The sequence below is a fragment of the Gymnoscopelus microlampas genome, assembly GCF_963454915.1.
Source record: "Gymnoscopelus microlampas genome assembly, chromosome: 14".
Classification (NCBI taxonomy): domain Eukaryota; kingdom Metazoa; phylum Chordata; class Actinopteri; order Myctophiformes; family Myctophidae; genus Gymnoscopelus; species Gymnoscopelus microlampas.
In genome coordinates this window covers 47,863,334-47,883,157 of record NC_139951.1, presented here as the reverse complement: position 1 = coordinate 47,883,157, position 19,824 = coordinate 47,863,334, and the positions used below count along the sequence as shown (strand labels likewise).

The 19,824-nt window shown below is 41.9% G+C and overlaps 1 protein-coding gene across 1 annotated transcript; it reads right to left on the bottom strand.

Annotated features, from left to right (window-relative positions):
* Positions 1-524: 524 nt before the first annotated feature.
* LOC311060803 (kelch-like protein 23) lies at positions 525-19,186 on the bottom strand. The gene is made up of 16 exons (XM_084079139.1): positions 19,039-19,186; positions 17,080-17,162; positions 15,873-16,124; positions 14,249-14,389; positions 12,425-12,532; positions 10,695-10,874; positions 10,389-10,550; positions 9,354-9,545; positions 8,534-8,677; positions 7,160-7,283; positions 5,817-5,948; positions 4,379-4,510; positions 3,317-3,502; positions 2,989-3,123; positions 1,581-1,779; positions 525-916 (listed from the first exon to the last, which is right to left on the bottom strand). The coding sequence occupies exons 2-16, from the start codon at positions 17,158-17,160 to the stop codon at positions 739-741; spliced, it is 2,346 nt and encodes a 781-aa protein (XP_083935265.1). The 5' UTR covers positions 17,161-17,162; positions 19,039-19,186; the 3' UTR covers positions 525-738.
* Between the last annotated feature and the right edge of the window lie 638 nt (positions 19,187-19,824).

Below are 19,824 nucleotides of genomic sequence, written 5' to 3'. Positions count from 1 at the left end.
TGGCGGACCGCCTGTAGTAACTCTGAGGACCCCCTAGGGGTCCCGGACCCCCTGTTGAAGACTCCTGCTGTAAACTAGAAAAAAAGGGCACTTCTGGTCAAGAGGGCAAAGGGCAGGTGCTCTAGCCACCACCTAGAGTTTATCTGTGCACGTCCCTGATCCAAGAACATTATTTCCTCTACCGAGAGCAACCAACACCTACTGAAGATGATGGCTGCACAGGGAGGTTTGACACCAAACATTCTACTAGAATCCATTGCCGCAGTAGAGCCGGTAGATGATTATATCAAGTCTTCATAATCCTCATTTGCATCATCATTGTTTACATCATTGGTTCTCAAAGAGAGGTCCTTGAGGGAGTTCCAGGGGGTCCCCAGCTTAAATGATAGATAGTTATGACCCAAATCCCTAATGGGTCTGTAACTCTGAGAGTGTACAAATGGAACCAAATGGACCCTAACGGGTCCATTTGGTTCCATTTGTACACTCTCAGAGTTAAATTAACATAGATTTTGCCATATAAATTGGGGTCCCAGAGATAGAAATGCCATTAAATGGGGGTCCGTAGCCAAATGCATGTAAAACTGGGGGTCCTTGAAATTAAAATGGTTATGAATCACTGATAGAGCCATAACATTCTTCTCGTATGGGGGTCCCTGGCATATCTTTTCAAATGAGGTTTGAGAACCACTGGTTTACATCATAATCATATTCTATTATTATATATCTATTGTATATCTAATAATCTGGATCATCATCTTCAGAATCATCATCATCTTCATCATCTATGGGTTGGCCGTGATCATTCCTCAGCTTGAAAGAGACACATTTGAGACCGTAGCGAGCAGCAGGCATCTCTCCCACAGTGTCCCACGTGTCCGTCTCTTCACAGTAGCACTCAATGCCATAGGGATATCTGCACGAAGAGAGACCAACAGCAGTGAGAGAAATGTCAGGTATGGACCAGTGGTGTAAAGTAAAGTACATTTACTTAAGTAATGTACTTACGTACAATTTTGAGGTATTTGTACTTTACTTGAGTATTTCCAATTTCCAATACTTTTACTTATACTCCACTACATCTCAGAAGCAAATATTGTACTTTTACTCCACTGCATTATTTGAAAACTTTAGTTACTAGTTACTTTATACATTTTGAGTAATATTACAAAACATACATAAACCACTTCAGCGTATCGCCTACATTTCGGCCATTTGAAAATAGCCGATCTACAAGCTCACAATGTGTCCCATCAGAGCATGTAGATCTGCTATTAAAAAAAGAAACAAGCTCACAATGCGTTGCATCAGAGCTTGTAGATCTGCTATTAAAAAAATAAATTATACACTTGAAATGGGACAATCTGCACAATGAGTACTTTTACTTTTGCTACTTTAAGTACATTTTGATGCCAATACTTTTATACTTTTACTCAAGTACATTTTGAATTCCGGACTTTTACTCGCAACATAGTATTTCTACATTGCGGTATTGATACTTCTACTTAAAAGAAATAAATGTACTTTTTCCATCACTGGTATGGACCAGAAGACATTCATGGAGCAGCTCAGTGTCTTACCCGAGTCCCAGTACTAGTCCTACTCTAACATAGTCTTCGTCCATCCCTCCTAGCACGTAGATCTTTCCATCCACCACAGCCGTGCTATGCGAGTAGCGTTTCGCCTCCATGGGGGCACACATGGTCCACTGGTTGGTCTTGGGGTTGTAGCACTCCATCGTATTTTCCAGCTTGATGTTCTCATCAGTGCACAGACCACCTATAGATATACAAGTGACTGTTAGCATTTTTTTCACTCTTTTTCAACAAATATGTTATTCCCCAGAGTTAAAGGGGCTACACCATGAATTAAAAAAATATATATTATATATAAATATTGCCCCCTAATACGTTTTAAACAGGTTGTAAGCCTAAAAAACATCCAGATATTTTTTCTCACAATCTGACTGTCTGTCATTCCAAGCTTTTTCAGCTGCAATACCAAAACGTCCTATTGGGCAGGGGGGAGCTACTGAGCAATTCTGTCTGGCCATCATCAATTCAAAATCAGGGCAAGTGACATCACTTGCCCTGCCATTCTGAAATGGCCTGTTCAGACACGCCCATTCAGGAAATCCATGAAATGAGCATGAATGACTGAATGTTAAAAAAAAAAAAAAATTTGGGTACAAGAGACACTGGGGAGCCCAAAGTAACTAAATGCATTTACTCAAACACTGTACAATTTTGAGATACTTTTATTGTTTGAATCTTTTACTTCTACACCACGACTTTAGCAGATCTAACATCAACTCATTCAGTGCCATTGACGTGGCCGACCACATTTTGAAAAAAAAAATATATATATATATATTTTTTTTTTGGAAAAAGATGTTCAGAACCCAAGATATCATGATTTGAACATTTGCTGCTCCATTCACTTCTTCTTTAACTTATTACTTAAAAAGCTGTATCTCGGCTCCTGTGTACTTTTCTTTTTACTAAGTATTTTTGGCCCAGACATGTTATTTTCAAAGGCAGACAATTAATGTCAACTAGGTCGCGATTGACCTCGTTGACATTTGTGAAACCACACAGTGCCACACTCTGTGATCAAGGGATCGATTATACTGGTTATAATATTCTGTGACTACTTCAAAATCTAAGATAAATTGAAAAATCTCTGGCACTGGGACAACACAGACAGAAATAAGTCTGGCACTGAATGAGTTAAAGTGATGAACACATTAATTCATTAACAATTAGGGTCATTCTGCATATCAAGTATTTTTATATTTGGTACTGCAAGAAAGAACATATCTTTATGCCTCAACTTTTGCACTTTTTCTCAAGTAAAATTTGGGATGCAAGACTTTTACTTGTAACGGTATTTCTATATTGTGGTCATACTACTTTTACTGGAAGTTAAAACAAAAGCTGAGTACTTCTTCCACCACTAACTAAGAGCCTTTAAGAACCAGTATGTTACCTGTAACATAGATCTTTCCATTCAGAGTGCAGGCAGCCGAATTACAACGTGGAATCTGCATAGGAGCAACTTCTGTCCACACTGATGTTTTAGGATTGAATTTGGCCACCTGCCTACGTTTCTCTGGAGCAGCACCTAGAGTCCAGGAAAACAAAACATTATTCACTGTCAACAGGAGAAGCATGAATACATCAAATAATACCAAAGGATTTGTATATTTTCAGTTAACCATTATTGCTTGACATACAGTAACTAATATTATTATAAAAAACACAACCTCATGAAACCCAGCAGGCTGAACCTGCAGGTGCATGACTCTGTTCCATACCAATAGAATAGAGATGTCCATCCAGTGCGACCAAACAGCTCTTAATACAGTAATGCGCTGCCACACCGACAGAGTCCATCAGCTGCCAGGTGTCTGCGTTGGGGTCGTAGCGTTCCATCGAGTCTCGAGTCTTGTCATCGTCCCGCCCCCCCACTGCAAACAGATATCCATCCAGCACCACCAGGCCTATGGACCATGTGGGGTTGAACAGGGGGAAAACATTAAATGATCATTAAAGTGATGATCTTCGCCATATGCAGCCTCTCATTGGGTAACCAAGGCAACAACACTTTTATTGTTTTTATTCCAAAACTAAGTTAAAAGGCAGGATCTTTAACAGATAATTTTTAAATTCAACTTGAATTTCAAATCGTAATTTGACTAATATGATGCTGTGCAATAATTATGCATTCTCTTATGCAATACATTTGTTAAGAGCTACCAACATTTCCCATACTTAAAGCTGTGATGTCAGGAGTGGAAGTAGTGTTACCTTACTGCTGCTTGACCGCACCACTCCACTAATACAGGCCCAATTATTTCAATTATTTCCTTTTCCCAATTCATTTATTTCATATTTTATAGTTGCTGCGTCTTTTGCAATATAGTTGCTGTCCATCTAGGCTCTTTACACTCATGGGGACGCATTTGTGCCAAAAAAGAAAGTGTTTCGGACACACGGTAAAATACTATTGTTTTTATTGTTTTTGGCGACCCCATCACCGACTACCAAAATGTCAGCCAATTAGGAGAGAGTACCCATTTATCAGCTTCATTTTTAAAGTGTTCCAATTCTAATTTTGTCTGCTCATTTATTTGCGTCACCACTTCCAATTGCAATAGTTTAATCTGTGGCCTAACCGAGTTCTCTATCCTGATTGGATAACATTGGTATCCTGACTGGAAAATGCATTTTCTGTTTAATAAAGAGCTGGAGAGACACGGAGACTCCTGTTACTGAACAAACACTCCATAGCAATGAGAACTATCAGAATATAGAGCTATTTAACATTTATTTTAATTATAAAAATACCTTTAAATTGGCATTTTTTGACATCTTACTTTGGTGAGAGCGTGTCAACTTCGTGTGAGCCTTTGTCGTGTTCCACCGTGAGGTATGAGGATTATAGCGCCACAGCAACCATGGACTGTGTATGTCGTCACCGTATACTGCGGCCAGATACAGAGTAGAGCCTATGGTGGAAGAAGAGCAGAATTTAAACGATGACTTATGCCTTGATTGTTAAAAGAAATATATATTTTAACACATTCCCTGCCATTGACGGAGATGTCCATTGACGGAGATCTTCGTCAATTCAAAACAAAGAAAAGTGTTGAAAGTTGCGTTAGAGGGCGCTCTAACGCAACTGATCCCTTGACTCTGAGAGAAGGAATGGACGTCACCCCCAAACAAATCACTTCCGTCCACTCCTATGTTATGAGTTGTAGAAGAACACATCTACCTCGGATTTCTACATTTTTTGGTGAAAACTAGCTTTATTCAACGGCCGATAGCAACAAAATGGCTGATCGCGGTTACAAACTATTTGTTCTGGTGGATGGACGAGACCCTTCCCCCAGACAGGCTTTGTTTACATCCGCGTGCACATCGTGGCTTCCGCGGCTCTCCGAAGATCATCAATATAAGCAGGGACGTGCACAGATAGACTCTAGGACCACCTAGAGTCTAGGTGGTGCTAGAGCCCCTGCCCTTTGCCCTCTTGACCAGAAGTGCGCTTTTGAAAAATAAAATAAAAAAAGTTTTTTTTTTTTTTCAGTTTACAGCAGGGTCTTCAACAGTGGGTCCGGCACCCCTAGGGGGTCCTCAGAGTTACTACAGGGGGTCCGCCAAATCTTTATGTGATATGATTTTTCTTTTTGCCATAACCACTCGAAACCTAGCATCCCTTTTCTGAGGAGAACTTTAGCCAAAAATAGCAGATCTACAAGTTGTGGGCTTGTAGATCGGCTATTTTTGGCAAAGAGGTATAGGTGTAGAGGGAAAAAAGAGCAGACCAAGTAAACAAAAAAAAAGTATAATTTACTTGAGCACCTGTCCCTCAAAATGTCTGTGCACGCCACTGAATATAAGGTAAGAAACGCTGGCAGCAGCAGATAAAATAATGAATTGATACCTGGCAGAGGGGGGGGGGGGGGGGGAGACAAAGCACTCTGGCCATGTTCAGGTGTTTAGAGAGATATCTCGTGTTGTGTTTATAGCGAACTAAAGACGCTTGCGTCCTCAGACTCCTTACTCAAACGCGCACTTGCCCCGGTTGGGCAACCAGAAAGCAAACTCCACCTGCCCGAAAGTTTTATTTACCTGCCACGGGCAGTCGGGCAACCGTGATTCTTCTAGTTTGAACGGCTTGATACCTGTAAAATAACATGCACCCTAGCACTGCTCTGTCCTTGTATACCTTCTTGTTACTGCCTTCACGTTTCAACAATTCCAGAGGCAAAACAAACCCCAAGTTTATTGAGTTGATGAACTTCTCACCTAAGGCAAACACCACAGGTTTGTTTGCTTTCACGGGCAGTCGTCCAACCGTCTTACACTGATTGGTCAGGGGATCAAAGCTCTCAAACGCGTGGAAACCCCCCGTGGGCTTTCGTCCCACCATCACGATCACTACAACCAGTGGAGGAGAAGGAGCAGGTCAGACAAGAGGAGATTTAAGAGTTTATTTCATAAAAAAGAGACCATCTCACAGGCATGGTGGCCTGTGAGTTTCAGCTTGTCACATTTTAAACAAGCGTGCTGTGTTACAGTAGAGCAGTGGTTTTCAACATGGGTGGGTCGGGACGGGTCCCCAGATCAAAAGTAATCAACAAACTATACTATAAAACTGGTCAAACCTTGACCAAATTGTCAATATAAGAAAGAGGCAACAATTGGGAAAATATCCGATCTACAAGATCACAACGCCTTGTGTTGCGAGGCATTGCGAGCTTGTAGATCTGCCATTTTCACAATATTTATCTGTGGAAGATAGTCTAAACTAAGGATAATTTCTTTTAACAGGTCCTTCATGAAAGTCCTTGCGGTCTTGTTTCCAATGAGAACCTGTGAGCAATTAGGGGTTATGAGTCTTGCTCAGGGACAAATTTCATTTCATCGATACATACGCTGGCCTGGCCTGGCATCGAACCTGGGGCAACCAGGGCCTCTGGCTCCCCAGGCGGGCTCACTAACCACTCAGCTATGGCCGCCCTTAAACTAAATGTAATGCCGACAATTCCAAGTGCTTGTCAGGGTGGGGGGTCCCCAGTTCAAATATGATTATTTTGGGGGGTCCCCAGTTCAAGTATAATTATTTTGGGGGGTCCCCAGTTCAAATATGATTATTTTGGGCTTTGGGGGTCACGGGCTGAAAAGGTTGAGAACCACTGCAGTAGGGCATTGGTTCTCAAAGTGGGGTCCGGGGACCCCCAGGGGTACTTGAGGGGGTTCCAGGGGGTCCCCAGCTAAATGATGGATAGGAACCAAATGCACCCTTATGGGTCTGTAACTCTGAGAGTGTACAAATGGAACCAAATGGACCCTAACCCATTTGGTTCCATTTGTACACTCTCAGAGTTGAATTAACATTGATTTTACAATATGAATTGGGGTCCCAGAGATATAAATGCCATTAAATGGGGGTCTGTATCCATAATGCATGTCAAACTGGGGGTCCTTGAAATTAAAATGGTTGAGAATCACTGCTAGAGCCGTAAAAAATCTTTTCTTATGGGGGTTCCTGGCATATCTTTTGAAATGGGGGTCCGCGGGCTAATAAGTGTCAATTTGGGGGTCCGTCCTTGACATGAAAAAGTTTGGTACAGTAGTAGGGTACCTACCTGTGGTCCTGCGTGGGTGTGCTGTGGCCCCAGAGAAGGACCTCTGACAGGCCTTAACCAGAGCGTGGAGGTAGGAGGGACTGATAATGAGAGGCAGACGGATGTGGTCTAGCACCTTAAAGATCTAGTGAAATGAAACATACGTTTTTCACAAATTTTAGAGCCTTTCCGTGGTCATCATATGGGCACACCTAGTAACAATAGATGCAGAATAAAATAAAAAGGTTGAAATAAAAGCCAAGCTTAACACATTGAGTGCCAAGGACATAGAACATTCCACAAGAGGGCGCTCTAACGCAACTTAGGAATGATCCCTAGCTAGAAGGAATTGACGGCTGTGACGTCATCCCAAAAAATGTCACCTCCGTCCATTCCTATATAGGGCATCGCAGTTGCGGCCACTTCCGGGTTCCACTGCAAAACACTCAATGCATTTTTCCCCATTGTCTTTTCCAAAAATATTTATATCAATTCATTTAAGCCTAGAATCAAGCTATCCAGGCTCCTGGTGAATCATGACCATAAAACCTTTTTTCTGTGATTTTTTTTTATTTTATATTTAATGATATGATATACTATATTTAATAAATACCCTTTGTTTTGCCGTTTTCAAAAAAGTTTTTTTCACAGAATCAAACGTTTTATGGTCATGATTCACCAGGATCCTGGATAGCTTGATTCTAGGCTTAAATTAATTGATATAAATATTTTTGGAAAAGTCAATGGGAAAAATGCATTGAGTATTTTGCAGTGGAACCAGGAAGTGGGCGGGAACTGCGATGCCCTATTAAGATTTGTAGAAAAACACTCCTGGCTTGGATTCTTTTTTTTGTTGTTGAAAACCAGCCATTTTCAAAGGCCGATCGCTTAAAAATGGCCAATCGCGGTAGAAAGGTTTTTGTTCCAGTGCATAGACGGGACCCTCCCCCACCCCCACCCCCACCCCCCGGGCACTTTTGGTTTCCATGCACGTGCACGTTTTTTTTTTTACAGTCTGTAAAAAGAATGGACTATGCCACACCCCTGGTTTCTACAAACCGAAAATGAAGCCGATTGTTCAGGAATTTGAAATCCGCCATCTTTAATACATGCCAAAAAAGCAACCGGGAACAGGAACCGGAAATCAATCCCTAAAGAATGCTGTTGGTTGGGTAGCTTGTCCATCAAGAGCGGGGGCTCTTGTATTAGACTCAATGTACAACTCTCAAGCTGGCCCCTTGGGTTAGACATAGTTAGTTTCTGTCTGACAGTAGAGATAATTGACGTCAAGCAGTTCTGTTCTGTTCTAGAAACTACCTTGCATTTAGAAGACATATTGACAGTCAGGCAGAGACCTCTGATGGTCTGACAAGGTGAGACTAAGAAATGACTGACCTGTTCAAAGTTCTGCTTGCGGGTAGGACACCTGTCTAACCACAGCATGGCAGCCTCTAACACCATGTCCTCCTTGGGAACATTCAGATGGTCACTGGAGAGAATCTCTGTCAGTCTTTCCACTGGGAGAGAGAGGAACTCTTCCTATTGGTAGAAACAAATACGGTGTTAGCTGATAGACGGAGAAGACTGTTCTCACACTTCATACAGAGGTCAACTTTGCTCCTCTGAAGTGCTCACTGGTGATAAGATGTTTTTTTTTTGGGTGAAATGGACATGTGACTGTAGCGTATCTAATCACTGTGACTGATTGAATGTTTCCACCCAGGTCTGGGTGAGTTGCGGTGGTGGAATGTTGCTGATATTAAGCCATTGAGACCTGGAACTGTCTCATTTTTTGATTTGAGCTAAAAAGCATTATTTTACACTTTGGGCTATTCAAAAATAGCAGATATACAAGCTCATAGCGCGGCACTAGCTTGTAGATCTGCTATTTTTGAAAAATCGTGAAAATGTGTGCAAATCTTTGAATACATATATTTTTAAAGCGAACATTTTTAACTCAAATCTTTGCTTCTGGGGGGACCCTGGAACAACATGTTTCGATGGGGGTCCACGGCCAAAAACATATAATGTTGGGGGTCCTTGACATGAAAATTGATTGAGCACCACTGATATAGAAACATACGTTTTTAAGAATACTGTTGAGATTTAGGAGAACCGGCTGTAGAACCGGCTTCAGGTCTCAATGGGTTAAGCGAAAAAGCCAACAACAGACAAAATAAATATATGAGAAATATATGATCCCTCAATCGCTGACCTGCTGGTGGATGACACCGAAGTCTTCCAGAATGTAATCCATGCAGTGTTTCTTCAACCCTTCGTAGGAGTGGTCCTCGGCAAAGCAGTACATCTCTACACAGTTATTTATGTCCAAATCATGCTTCATGTATTTATAGCAGGGGTCTCGAACAGCCTTGACATCGAACAAGTCTGACGCTGCTAGCAGGGCCTAGAGACCAAAATGAACAAGATGTTTTTATTAACTCAATTCAACTCAATTTCAATCCAAGGCTCACACTGCCATTGACGAGTCACTCGTCATGTGGTGTTTTCAGTGGTTTACGATAGAGGGGCGCTCTTCCGCAGACTGTATGAATCAAGATGATGATGTTGATGATGAAGAGTACAGCCAAAGATCATGTGAACACAACGGAATCAAGAGGGTTTAGTTACTATGTATAGGATTTATAAACATCTAATTGTCTCTGCTTTCTGTTGCTTTTTGGCGAAAACGAACACACTTCTTTCCTCCCGATTCTACGAGACCGCCCTACGTCTTTTAAAGCGATCGGCGGCTGGATCGTTGCGAAGAATAATATTCTACGATTTTTCAAAAGGTTAGTGAAAACGCTCGGAATTACTGGTAAGGGCAGTTACAGACGATGTTTTAACTCTGCCAGTCAATGAGCTAAGCACCGATATATGACAATAAAAATCACACCCAGTGTGAAGTGGGCTGTGTGTGGTCATCACAACATGACTCACTTAAAAAAAACATAAATGTGTTTTTTAAGTCCATACTGCTATTCATAGGGCTGCACATGTGTCATGTGTTTCGCTAGCCAATCACAGTCCTGAATTTGCAAGGTCAGCCAATCACATTACAGCTAGTGGTGATGACAATAGCTGTAATGTGATTGGCTGACTGCAAAAGTATAGATTTGCATTGACTGTGGAAGGGTTAGGGTTGTAGACTATTGGCCAATCACGGTGCAGGATTGGTCAGTGTCCAAACCTCACTTACACCGCCCCAATAATGTTGATAATAAGGTTTATGATGAAAATACATTACCTTCGCATTTGAGCTGATCACACCAGTCTTCTTTATGATGGTCTTTGTGATGCGCACTTCACAAGTGTAGGCGTAGTCCACCATCAATCCAATCATCTGAGGCTCCACTCCTCTGATGGTCACCCTTTCCTGTGTGGACTCCATGCCTGATGTAAACATGGCCTGAAGGTTGAAAAGGAGAACGGTTTGAGTGTTCATGGTTTAGGCCTTTCTCATGCACATTGTGTCAACTATTAATATATTGGATATAGAACTGGTTCACAGAAAAGCCAAGGCAGAACAGCAGGTCAATAGATGTGCGTTTACCTCAAAGTAAGAGCTAAAGGAGGCCAGTACAGCACGATGGCAGGGGACCTCCTGTCCCCCGCAGCACAGGATCACATCACACAAGGTACGGTTGAGACGCAGCGTGTTGAGACCCCCACACACGCTGTGGGGATGGTCGGGGCCCACAAACATCTCAGCATCCACACTGCGGCCGTCCTCCTGAAGTGCAACGACAACGTCCAGAGAGAGATTTATAAATCAGACAAAATAAACTACTATTCATCTGTGAGTCGTGTTGCTGATCTGGTTACTGTGGCTTGAAATCTGTCCTTGTGAAATGTCATATTTTAAATTGTTGTGCCAAGGCACACCTGGCATACCCAAAAGATGCCAGCGCACACCTAGATATACGGTGTATGTATCATGCATGCGCGCGTGTGTATTTGTGTGCACTGTGGCAGTGGTTCTCAACCTTTTTCATGTTAAGGACCCCCAAATTGACACTTATTAGCCCGCGGACCTCCATTTCAAAATATATGCCAGGGACCCCCATAAGAGAATATTTTTTACAGGTCTAGCAGTGATTCTCAACCATTTTAATTTCAAGGACCCCCAGTTTGACATACATTAGGGCTACAGACCCCCATTTAATGGCATTTCTATCACTTGGACCGCAATTTATATTGTAAAATCTATGTCAATTTAACTCTGAGAGTGTACAAATGGAACCAAATGGACCCGTTAGGGTCCATTTGGTTCCATTTGTACACTCTCGGAGTTACAGACCCATAAGGGTCCATTTGGTGCCTAATCTATCATTTAGCTGGGTACCCCCTGGAACTCCCTCAAGGACCCCTGGGGGTCCCCGGACCCCACTTTGAGAACCAATGCACTGTGGGACCTCCTGTCCCTCACAGCACAGGATCACATCACACAAAGGTACGGTTGAGACGCAGCCTGTTGAGACCCTCACATACGCTGTGGGGATGGTTGGGGCCCACAAACATCTCAGCATCCACACTGCTGCCGTCCTCCTGAAGTGCAGGAGGTATGTCCCCCGTCTTTTGCCGGGAGTAAAATGTCCATGATGGGAGAGGAAACAGCAAAACTAAGGGGACCACCCCTGGTGTAGTGTGGTGTGGTGTGGTGTGGTGCTTAAGCTGCAATGGAAAGGGGGCTTTATAGGAGCGGTTTCACCGCTCAAAAATCCAGCTTTTTGTTACTTCTACTCCAATACAATTACAGCATATGACAGCTTTAGTTACTTGTTACTTTGCCGATTTGATTACCTACAGTAACCACGTCTACAATGTGACGCGTTATGAGCTTGGACATCTGCTATTGGGTCTGGCAGAACCAGGTCTCTTTTTCAATAATTCAGTGCTATGAAACACCCTTTACGTCTGTGTGTTGGTAAAAAAAGAATATTGAACCAATGAAAAGTATTAAAAAGCGCCTCTGACAAAACCATCTAAATGAGCTAACTCCATTGGATCCTCAAACTTTCTGCTAAACCAGCTAACTCCACCAAAAGGGGGTGGAGTTAGCTGGTTTTGCTGACTCCATGCTCCACCCCCTTTTGACCTCCAACCTCATTGTGAGCTTGGAGGTCCATTCAGCTGTTCTTATCAATGATGAACAAAACCTCCTAACTCACACTTTTTGTTTTGTTTTTTCATTTCCTGAAAAATGAAGATTTAGGAGTTAGCTGGTTTCTGCCCGACAGCAGAGATATATAATATTATTATACATCTTTTTGTTTTGTTTACCAAATGGGTTCCCAGATTGTTATCCCTGTGACGCTGCTGCTTCACGTATCTATCGCAGGCCTCTCGAACAGCCTTGAATTCCATCAAGTTTGATGCTGCCAGCAGGTCCTAGAACAAATGAAACAAAATGTCTGATGTTATGTATCGGGCAAACATGGAGAAGATCAGTGGTGGAAAAAGTACTAAAGTAAAAGTATCAATGGTGCAATGTAGAAATACGTAGCTACTTCTCCCTACAACAGTGTGTTACCGATCAGATCGTACTGTTTTTGACTGCGTGCAGGGACGTGCACAGATAGACTCTAGGTGGCGCTAGAGCACCTGCCCTTTGCCCTCTTGATCAGAAGTGCCCTTTTGATAAAAAGGGCACTTTTTTTTTAGTTTACAGCAGGGGTCTTCAACAGGGGGCCCGGGACCCCTAGGGGGTCTTCAGAGTTACTACATCGGGTCCGCCAAATCTTTATGTGATATGATTTTTCTTTTTACCATAACCACTCGAAACCTAGCATCCCTTTTCTGAGGAGAACTTTAGCCAAAAATAGCAGATCTACAAGGCTTATAGATCGGCTATTTTTGGCAAAGAGGTATAGGTGTAGAGGGAAGAAAGAGCAGACCAAGAAAAACAAAAAAATATATAATTTACTTGAGCACCTGCCCCTCAAAATGTCTGTGCACGCCACTGTCTGCGTGGTCCCAAATTTGTGTCGTGTCTCGTTCTCTCTCTCCCCCTCTCTGTCTCTGTCTTTCTCTCCCTCACTCGCGGCTCTGACCGCTGTAGATGAAAGGTTTCATGTTGTCTCTGTCTTTCTCTCCATTTCCCTGTGTCTCTTTCTCTCCCTCCCTCTCCCCATTTCCCTGCGTCTCCTCCTCTCCTTCACTCGCGGCTGTGACCGCTATGTAGACGTGCTGTGTGCTCAGCAGGGGGAGGGGCTACTGGCAGCAGATCTACAAGGCAACAACACGTCAACGCGCGAGGCGTCGTTAGCTCGTAGATCTGTTGTCCAAACGCTGGTGATGATTTTTACGTTGCACTACCTGCGGAAGTGATTTGCATAAGTATTGGGGCATAATATGCGTTTCATATTAAATTGTACATCCTGCAAGCACAGTAACGGTATGGGAAGCAGGTATGGTCACAGGCAGAATATTGAGGAATTTTAGTGTAAAGTTTGGAGTTAGTTGGGCCATGTGTCTGCTTCGAGACCGTCCACATAGACTCCATGTACACTCCATGAGTGTTGATTTCGTCGACTAAAACTATGACGAAAAATGTTCGTCGACTACCTTCTTTCACTGACGAAAACTAAATTAAAACTAAAATAAAACTAAGCTAGGATGACTGAAACTAAGACTAAATATATTGACAATTTCGTCAACAAATAAAAACTAGACTAAAATGTTAGTGACTAGTGGAGAAGAACTGAAAGTCGTTTTATGCTTGTGCTCAGGTGTTGCGCTCTGAATATAGCCGATCTACAAGCTCACAACGCGTCGCAGCGCGACGCGTTGTGAGCTTGTAGATCGGCTATTTTCAGAATGCAACCAAGTGTAAAATCAGCCATTAAGACCCCATCAAGGCACCGCCAAAAGTCGACATTTTAGTCGACTAAATCAACTGTAGATTTAGTCGACTATAATCTTATGACATTTAGTCGACTAAAACTAGACTAACAGTAAAACATTTCAGATGACTAAAATGTGACTAAAACTAAATGGAATTTGATTCAAAAGACTATGACTAAAACTGAATCAAAATTTGCTGTCAAAATCAACACTAACTCCATGAGTGTGCTTGACAATGAATGTGGCAAGATAACACATTACCTGCACATTGTCAGAAGAGATAGACACCTCTGAAGTGTAGGCATAGTTCACCAGCAATCCAATCGTGTGAGGTTCCACTCCTCTGATGGTCACCCGTTCCTCTGTGGACTCCACCAGAGGGGTCCACAGAGTAAACATGGCCTGTGAAGGTTGAAAAACAGAATGGTTGGCTTAGAGCAGTGGTTCTCAAACTTTTTCATGTCCCAAGGACCCCCAAAATGATATGTATTTGGCCGCGGACCCCCCATCTCAAATATTTTGTTCCAGGGACCCCCCAGAAGCAAAGATTTGAGCAACAAATGTTCGCTTAAAAATATATATATATATATTCAAAGGTTTGCACAAATTGTCAGGATTTTTCAAAAATAGCAGATCTACAAGCTCATAGCGCGGCACTCGGTGCCGCGCTATGAGCTTGTATATCTGCTGTTTTTTAATATCCAAAGTATAAAAGGTCATAATTATTGTGATGCTATATTAACACATTTTGCTGGGTACCCCCTGGAACCCCCTCAAGTACCCCTGGGGGTCCCCGGACCCCAGTTTGAGAACCAATGGCTTAGAGTGTTCATGGTTTAGGGACATATGGGCAACTGGACGGCCCACCTTCACTTAATGCGGCCCGCAGGGTAATATGGGAATACTGATATATTATTGATTTCAGCTGTTACAATTCCAAACATGCAAACATGACCCGCTTTAATTACTTCAGTCTATAACATTTCTATAGTCTTTTTTTATGTCTAATGTGTTTGTATTTAAGTTCATAAAGTTAACAGCCAACAGTATATGCAATGTGGCCCTCTCCATCATCAAAGTTAGAGTAACTCCTGAACCATAGGTCGTACAATAAAACTTTCCCCCCCCCCCTTTTTTCTATCACAAAATGGCCGCCACTGCTATGTCCTATTACTCCTCCAAATGTTGTTGAAAACTGTCGTAAATCGGTACACATTAGCTCTAGAGTCATGTGATCAAGATGTGTCAGTCAGATTTTTCATATTCCATTCCTGGAATGGGATATTGGCCATGACTTGCATCCATCATTTGCGGGCCCTGGGTAGGCAACCCGGCCTGGCGGAGACACTCAATAGGAACACACCTTTATAGTTTACATCATTGGTTCTCAAAATGGGGTCCGGGGACCCCCAGGGGTCCTTGAGGGAGTTCCAGGGGGTCCCCAGCTAAATGATGGATAGGTAACCAAATGGACCCTTATGGGTCTGTAACTCTGAGTGTACAAATGGAACCAAATGGACCCTAACGGGTCCATTTGGTTCCGTTTGTTACATTTTACAATATAAATTGGGGTCCCAGAGATAGAAATGATATTAAATGGGGGTCCGTAGCCTAATGCATGTCAAACTGGGGGTCCTTGGAATTAAAATGGTTGAAAATCACTGCTAGAGCCATAAAAATATTCTCATATGTGGATCATATCTGGCATATTTTTTCAAATGGGGGTCCGCGGGCTAATAAGTGTCGATTTGGGGGTCCTTGACATGAAAAAGTTTGAGAACCACTGGTTTACATCGTGACGACGAATGTTCGGATCATATGAAATGAAATTTAAATGTCATTCCCTTAACAACAACAGCAGGTCAATAGGTAGATGTGTATTTACCTTAAAGTATGAGCTAATGGAGGCCAGTACAGAACGATGGCAGGGGATCTCCTGTCCCTCACAGCACAGGATCACGTCACACAAGATATTGTTGAGACGCAGCCTGTTGAGACCCTCTAAGACCTCGCCGTACTTGCAGAGCCACTGAGAATACTCCGAGTAGGGTCGAGATACACTGGAGGTGTCCTCCGGAAGTGCAACGAATACCAGAGGACACGGGCGTGAACTGCAGGCTCCCTTTGACAGACCAGCCTATATGACAGTAGGGAGTGGATGGAAAAAAATGGTGAAATTGAAATGATTATTAGTACTAGACCATACCCGTTGGGGAATATGAGCACCTAAAGTGTGCAGTTTGGCTTATGCGCTGAGAACAGAGAGTTTATCAGGGATCGAAAAGTATGCAGTGGTGGAAAAGGTACTCACATTCTTTATTTAAGGAAAAGTATTGGTATCCAAATGTACTTAAAAGTGCCAAAAGTAGAAAGTACTCATTATGCAGAATGTCCCATTTCACAAGTTTTCAAAGGAATACAATGTATACACATCTTTTGAAAATAGCAGATCTACAAGCTCAGAAGCTAATTTCACACCAAGTTTGTTGAGGTCTTGCATATTCATGCCATTTATTTAGCACAGCTGTGAGACAGACTGCGCGGGGGGGGTTGAACAACTCCTGTAATACCTGTGTGCCATTGTTAAAGGAGGCTACTGAAGTGTCTTCACGGACCCCCCAGGAGGTTCACTTGTCTACATTACACTGTTAGACATGAAGCAACAATCTCCACCACTTTACAATACAATGGAGTGTCAATGAGGCGTGATTTGGGGCCGCACTGGGGATTTGGGAAAACCACGCCCCCACCCCCCCCGGAGCCGATCTACAAGCTCACAATGCGTCGCATCGCAAGGCATTGTGAGCTTGTAGATCGGCTATTTTCAAATGGCCAAAATGTATATAGGGCTGAAGTGGTTAATGTTTTATAATAATCGTCAAAATCTACAAAGTAACTAGTAACTAAAGTTTTCTAATAATTGTAATGGTGTAAGAGTACACTATTTTTCTCTGAGATGTAGTGGAGTAGAAGTAAAAGTACAGAAAATTGGAAATACTCCAGTAAAGTAAAAAATACCTTTAAAAAATATTATAGCGTAGCGTATTTCAACCATCATTATCATCATCAGCTCGAGACACACACACACTCACAGGGTCAGTGTCCAGTCTCATGCTCTTGGCAGACTGTGGTGATTCTCTCTGGCAGGCAGCATCCAGGATGTTGTCAGCCATGTCTGAGGTGAGAGAGAACACACAACATTACTGTTACATGTGGTTACACAGGAACATACCCATAGTGTTACATGTGGTTACACAGGAACATACCCATAGTGTTACATGTGGTTACACAGGAACATACCCATAGTGTTACATGTGGTTACACAGGAACATACCCATAGTGTTACATGTGGTTACACAGGAACATACCCATAGTGTTACATGTGGTTACACAGGAACATACCCATAGTGTGTTACATGTGGTTACACAGGAACATACCCATAGTGTTACATGTGGTTACACAGGAACATACCCATAGTGTTACATGTGGTTACACAGGAACATACCCATAGTGTTCATTTAACTCTGAGAGGGTACAAATGGAACCTTGATGGAATGGGACATGATTCACTTTCTTATTCTCTGTATCGCCGGGTCCTGTAAGAGTGGATCAGACTCTTTAATATCTGATCTGTGATCATAGAATCATCATCATCACAACAAACATTATGTCGATAAGAAATATATAAAAAAAATGTCTAAGAACGTTTTTTTCAAAATAGTGAAAACAGCAGAGCCCCAAGCTCGCCTTGTGAGCTTGTAGATCAGCTATTTTCACTGTGTGACACGTTGTATGAAGTATAAAACAGTTAATACTCTAGTACTGCTGTGTAATTTACAATTTAGGCATTTAGCAGACGCTTTTAATCCAGAGCGATTTACAGTAAACACAAAGTCAAATGCATAGAAATAGTGATCTAGGATCATAGGTAAACCAAGAACCTATCATCAGCTTCTCCACTACATCTCTGTTTGTTTTTGCAGTTCAGGTAAAAAAAAAAAAAAAGAACTCCAGCAGAATAAAAACATGGCAGGCTAGTAAAGCAACTGCAGCTAATCAAATTAAATAATGGTTGTGCTAGATGTAGGTGTGCCTCTAGTCTAGTTGCCTGAGATCCAGCCTGAATCACTACTTTCGGGCTGATTTATTTTTCTCACTTCCCTTATCAGTACAAGTACAAGTACATTGTATGTTCAGTAAATGCTACTACCTTCTGTGTACAACATGTGCAACAATGTACCTGCCTCTATACTACTAGTCTCTAATACATACCATAACTGCACAATACTAATGTAGACCAACCTCATCGACACAAATACCTCATGAGCAAAATACACTTGGCAATAATAACCAGAATTGTGATTCTGAAATGTCTAGCCAGTATTATTAGTACAGTATAACATCGACTGTAATTCCGGCTTTCACCGTATGCGCCCCGTCACTACCGCACATTTGGAACGTCCGACAGAATCGACCACAGACGGGATTAAAACACTTCTGTAGGCCTATTGAATAATATGGACTAATACATAACACAGATACACCGGACACCTAGTTAACATTTGGGTCAAGCGGGTAAGCACCTTATATTTTGTATTTGTACATGTTTGGAGAAATACAGGCTTTACTGGTGACATTCCAGGGCAAACTGGGGGGGTGGGGGGTGGTCAATAAGACTCTGGTAGATACGAAAGTAAAAGTCAGACTCTATCAAATACATATACTACGATAGTCTTCATCTAAGGCTAACTTTGTCCTACTGTTCCTCACATCATCATCACTCCTGGTAAAACAACTCACTGCCTCTTCCTTCACTAAGTTAGTAATTAAGAATGGTGAAAGAAAAGTAACAACATTTATGTGTCTTCTCTCTTCACACTATTCTTATATCAGCCTCAATACAACGTCCATCTATAAACAATAAGGCTCCTATACTTATAAATGATAGAAACGTAGTGACGTAAACACGTATGTTGTACTGTAACAAACGTAAACATGTATGTAAACAAACAAACGTAAACAAACAGAAAAACAGCTCATATAAACATACCTCGTTGTTCTGCATCAAATCTACAGGGAATGACTTCCAACCAAGTGTCCACAACACACAGCAATGGAATGAAATAAACAATGTAATATATTCACTTTTAAACGTGTTAAACTAGTAGAACTATAGAGCTTCTTCTTCTTCGCGCGTCTGCTCCATCTTCAAAGCCCAGAGAGGAAGTGTGTCACCAGTCTACTGACAACAACACACTAAACAAACAGTTCCGGACACAATGAGATCCTGTTCCGGTCTGAGCGGAAATAACGTGACGTAATCAGGAGGCCGGAACCAATGACAGGAACCTCTGGTGTCGTGCACCTCTAAAATGATTCCCCTAGTTTAAACTGTGTTTAGTTTGGTTTAATCGGTTAGTTTCTTTTGGTATAATAATGGTTTGGTATAAAGTCCATCTTTTATTCTATCTCGCAGCATGACTATGTAGTGAGACGAAACTAATGTATTCGCGGGAATGTGGGGAACAAACACAACATAATGATAATGATAATGATAATGATAATAAATAAATGCTGAACCCTCCTCACTTATAGAGCAGGTTAGTAGTAACAATGACCTGTCATAACTATATCCACTGATGAATGATTAATAATATAGCATTCCTATTCTGGACATGTCATAAAAGCCGAAAAATAGGCTAACATAACATTGACGGAAATACCAGATCTACAAGCTCTTCTTGTAAAGTTTATGGTTTATGTCACTTTTTTGAAACATTTATTTATGGAAATTATTAGATTTAAAAAAATGTATTTATGAAATACTTTTGAATTT

Excerpts from the sequence above, each read along its gene's own strand:
- LOC311060803 (XM_084079139.1), bottom strand. The coding sequence starts at position 17,160 with ATGGCTGACAACATCCTGGATGCTGCCTGCCAGAGAGAATCACCACAG. Across the intron at positions 16,125-17,079 it reads TGAGACTGGACACTGACCCT|GCTGGTCTGTCAAAGGGAGC; the intron begins GTGAGTGTGTGT and ends ACTGTCATATAG. Across the intron at positions 14,390-15,872 it reads CCATTAGCTCATACTTTAAG|GCCATGTTTACTCTGTGGAC; the intron begins GTAAATACACAT and ends CAACCTTCACAG.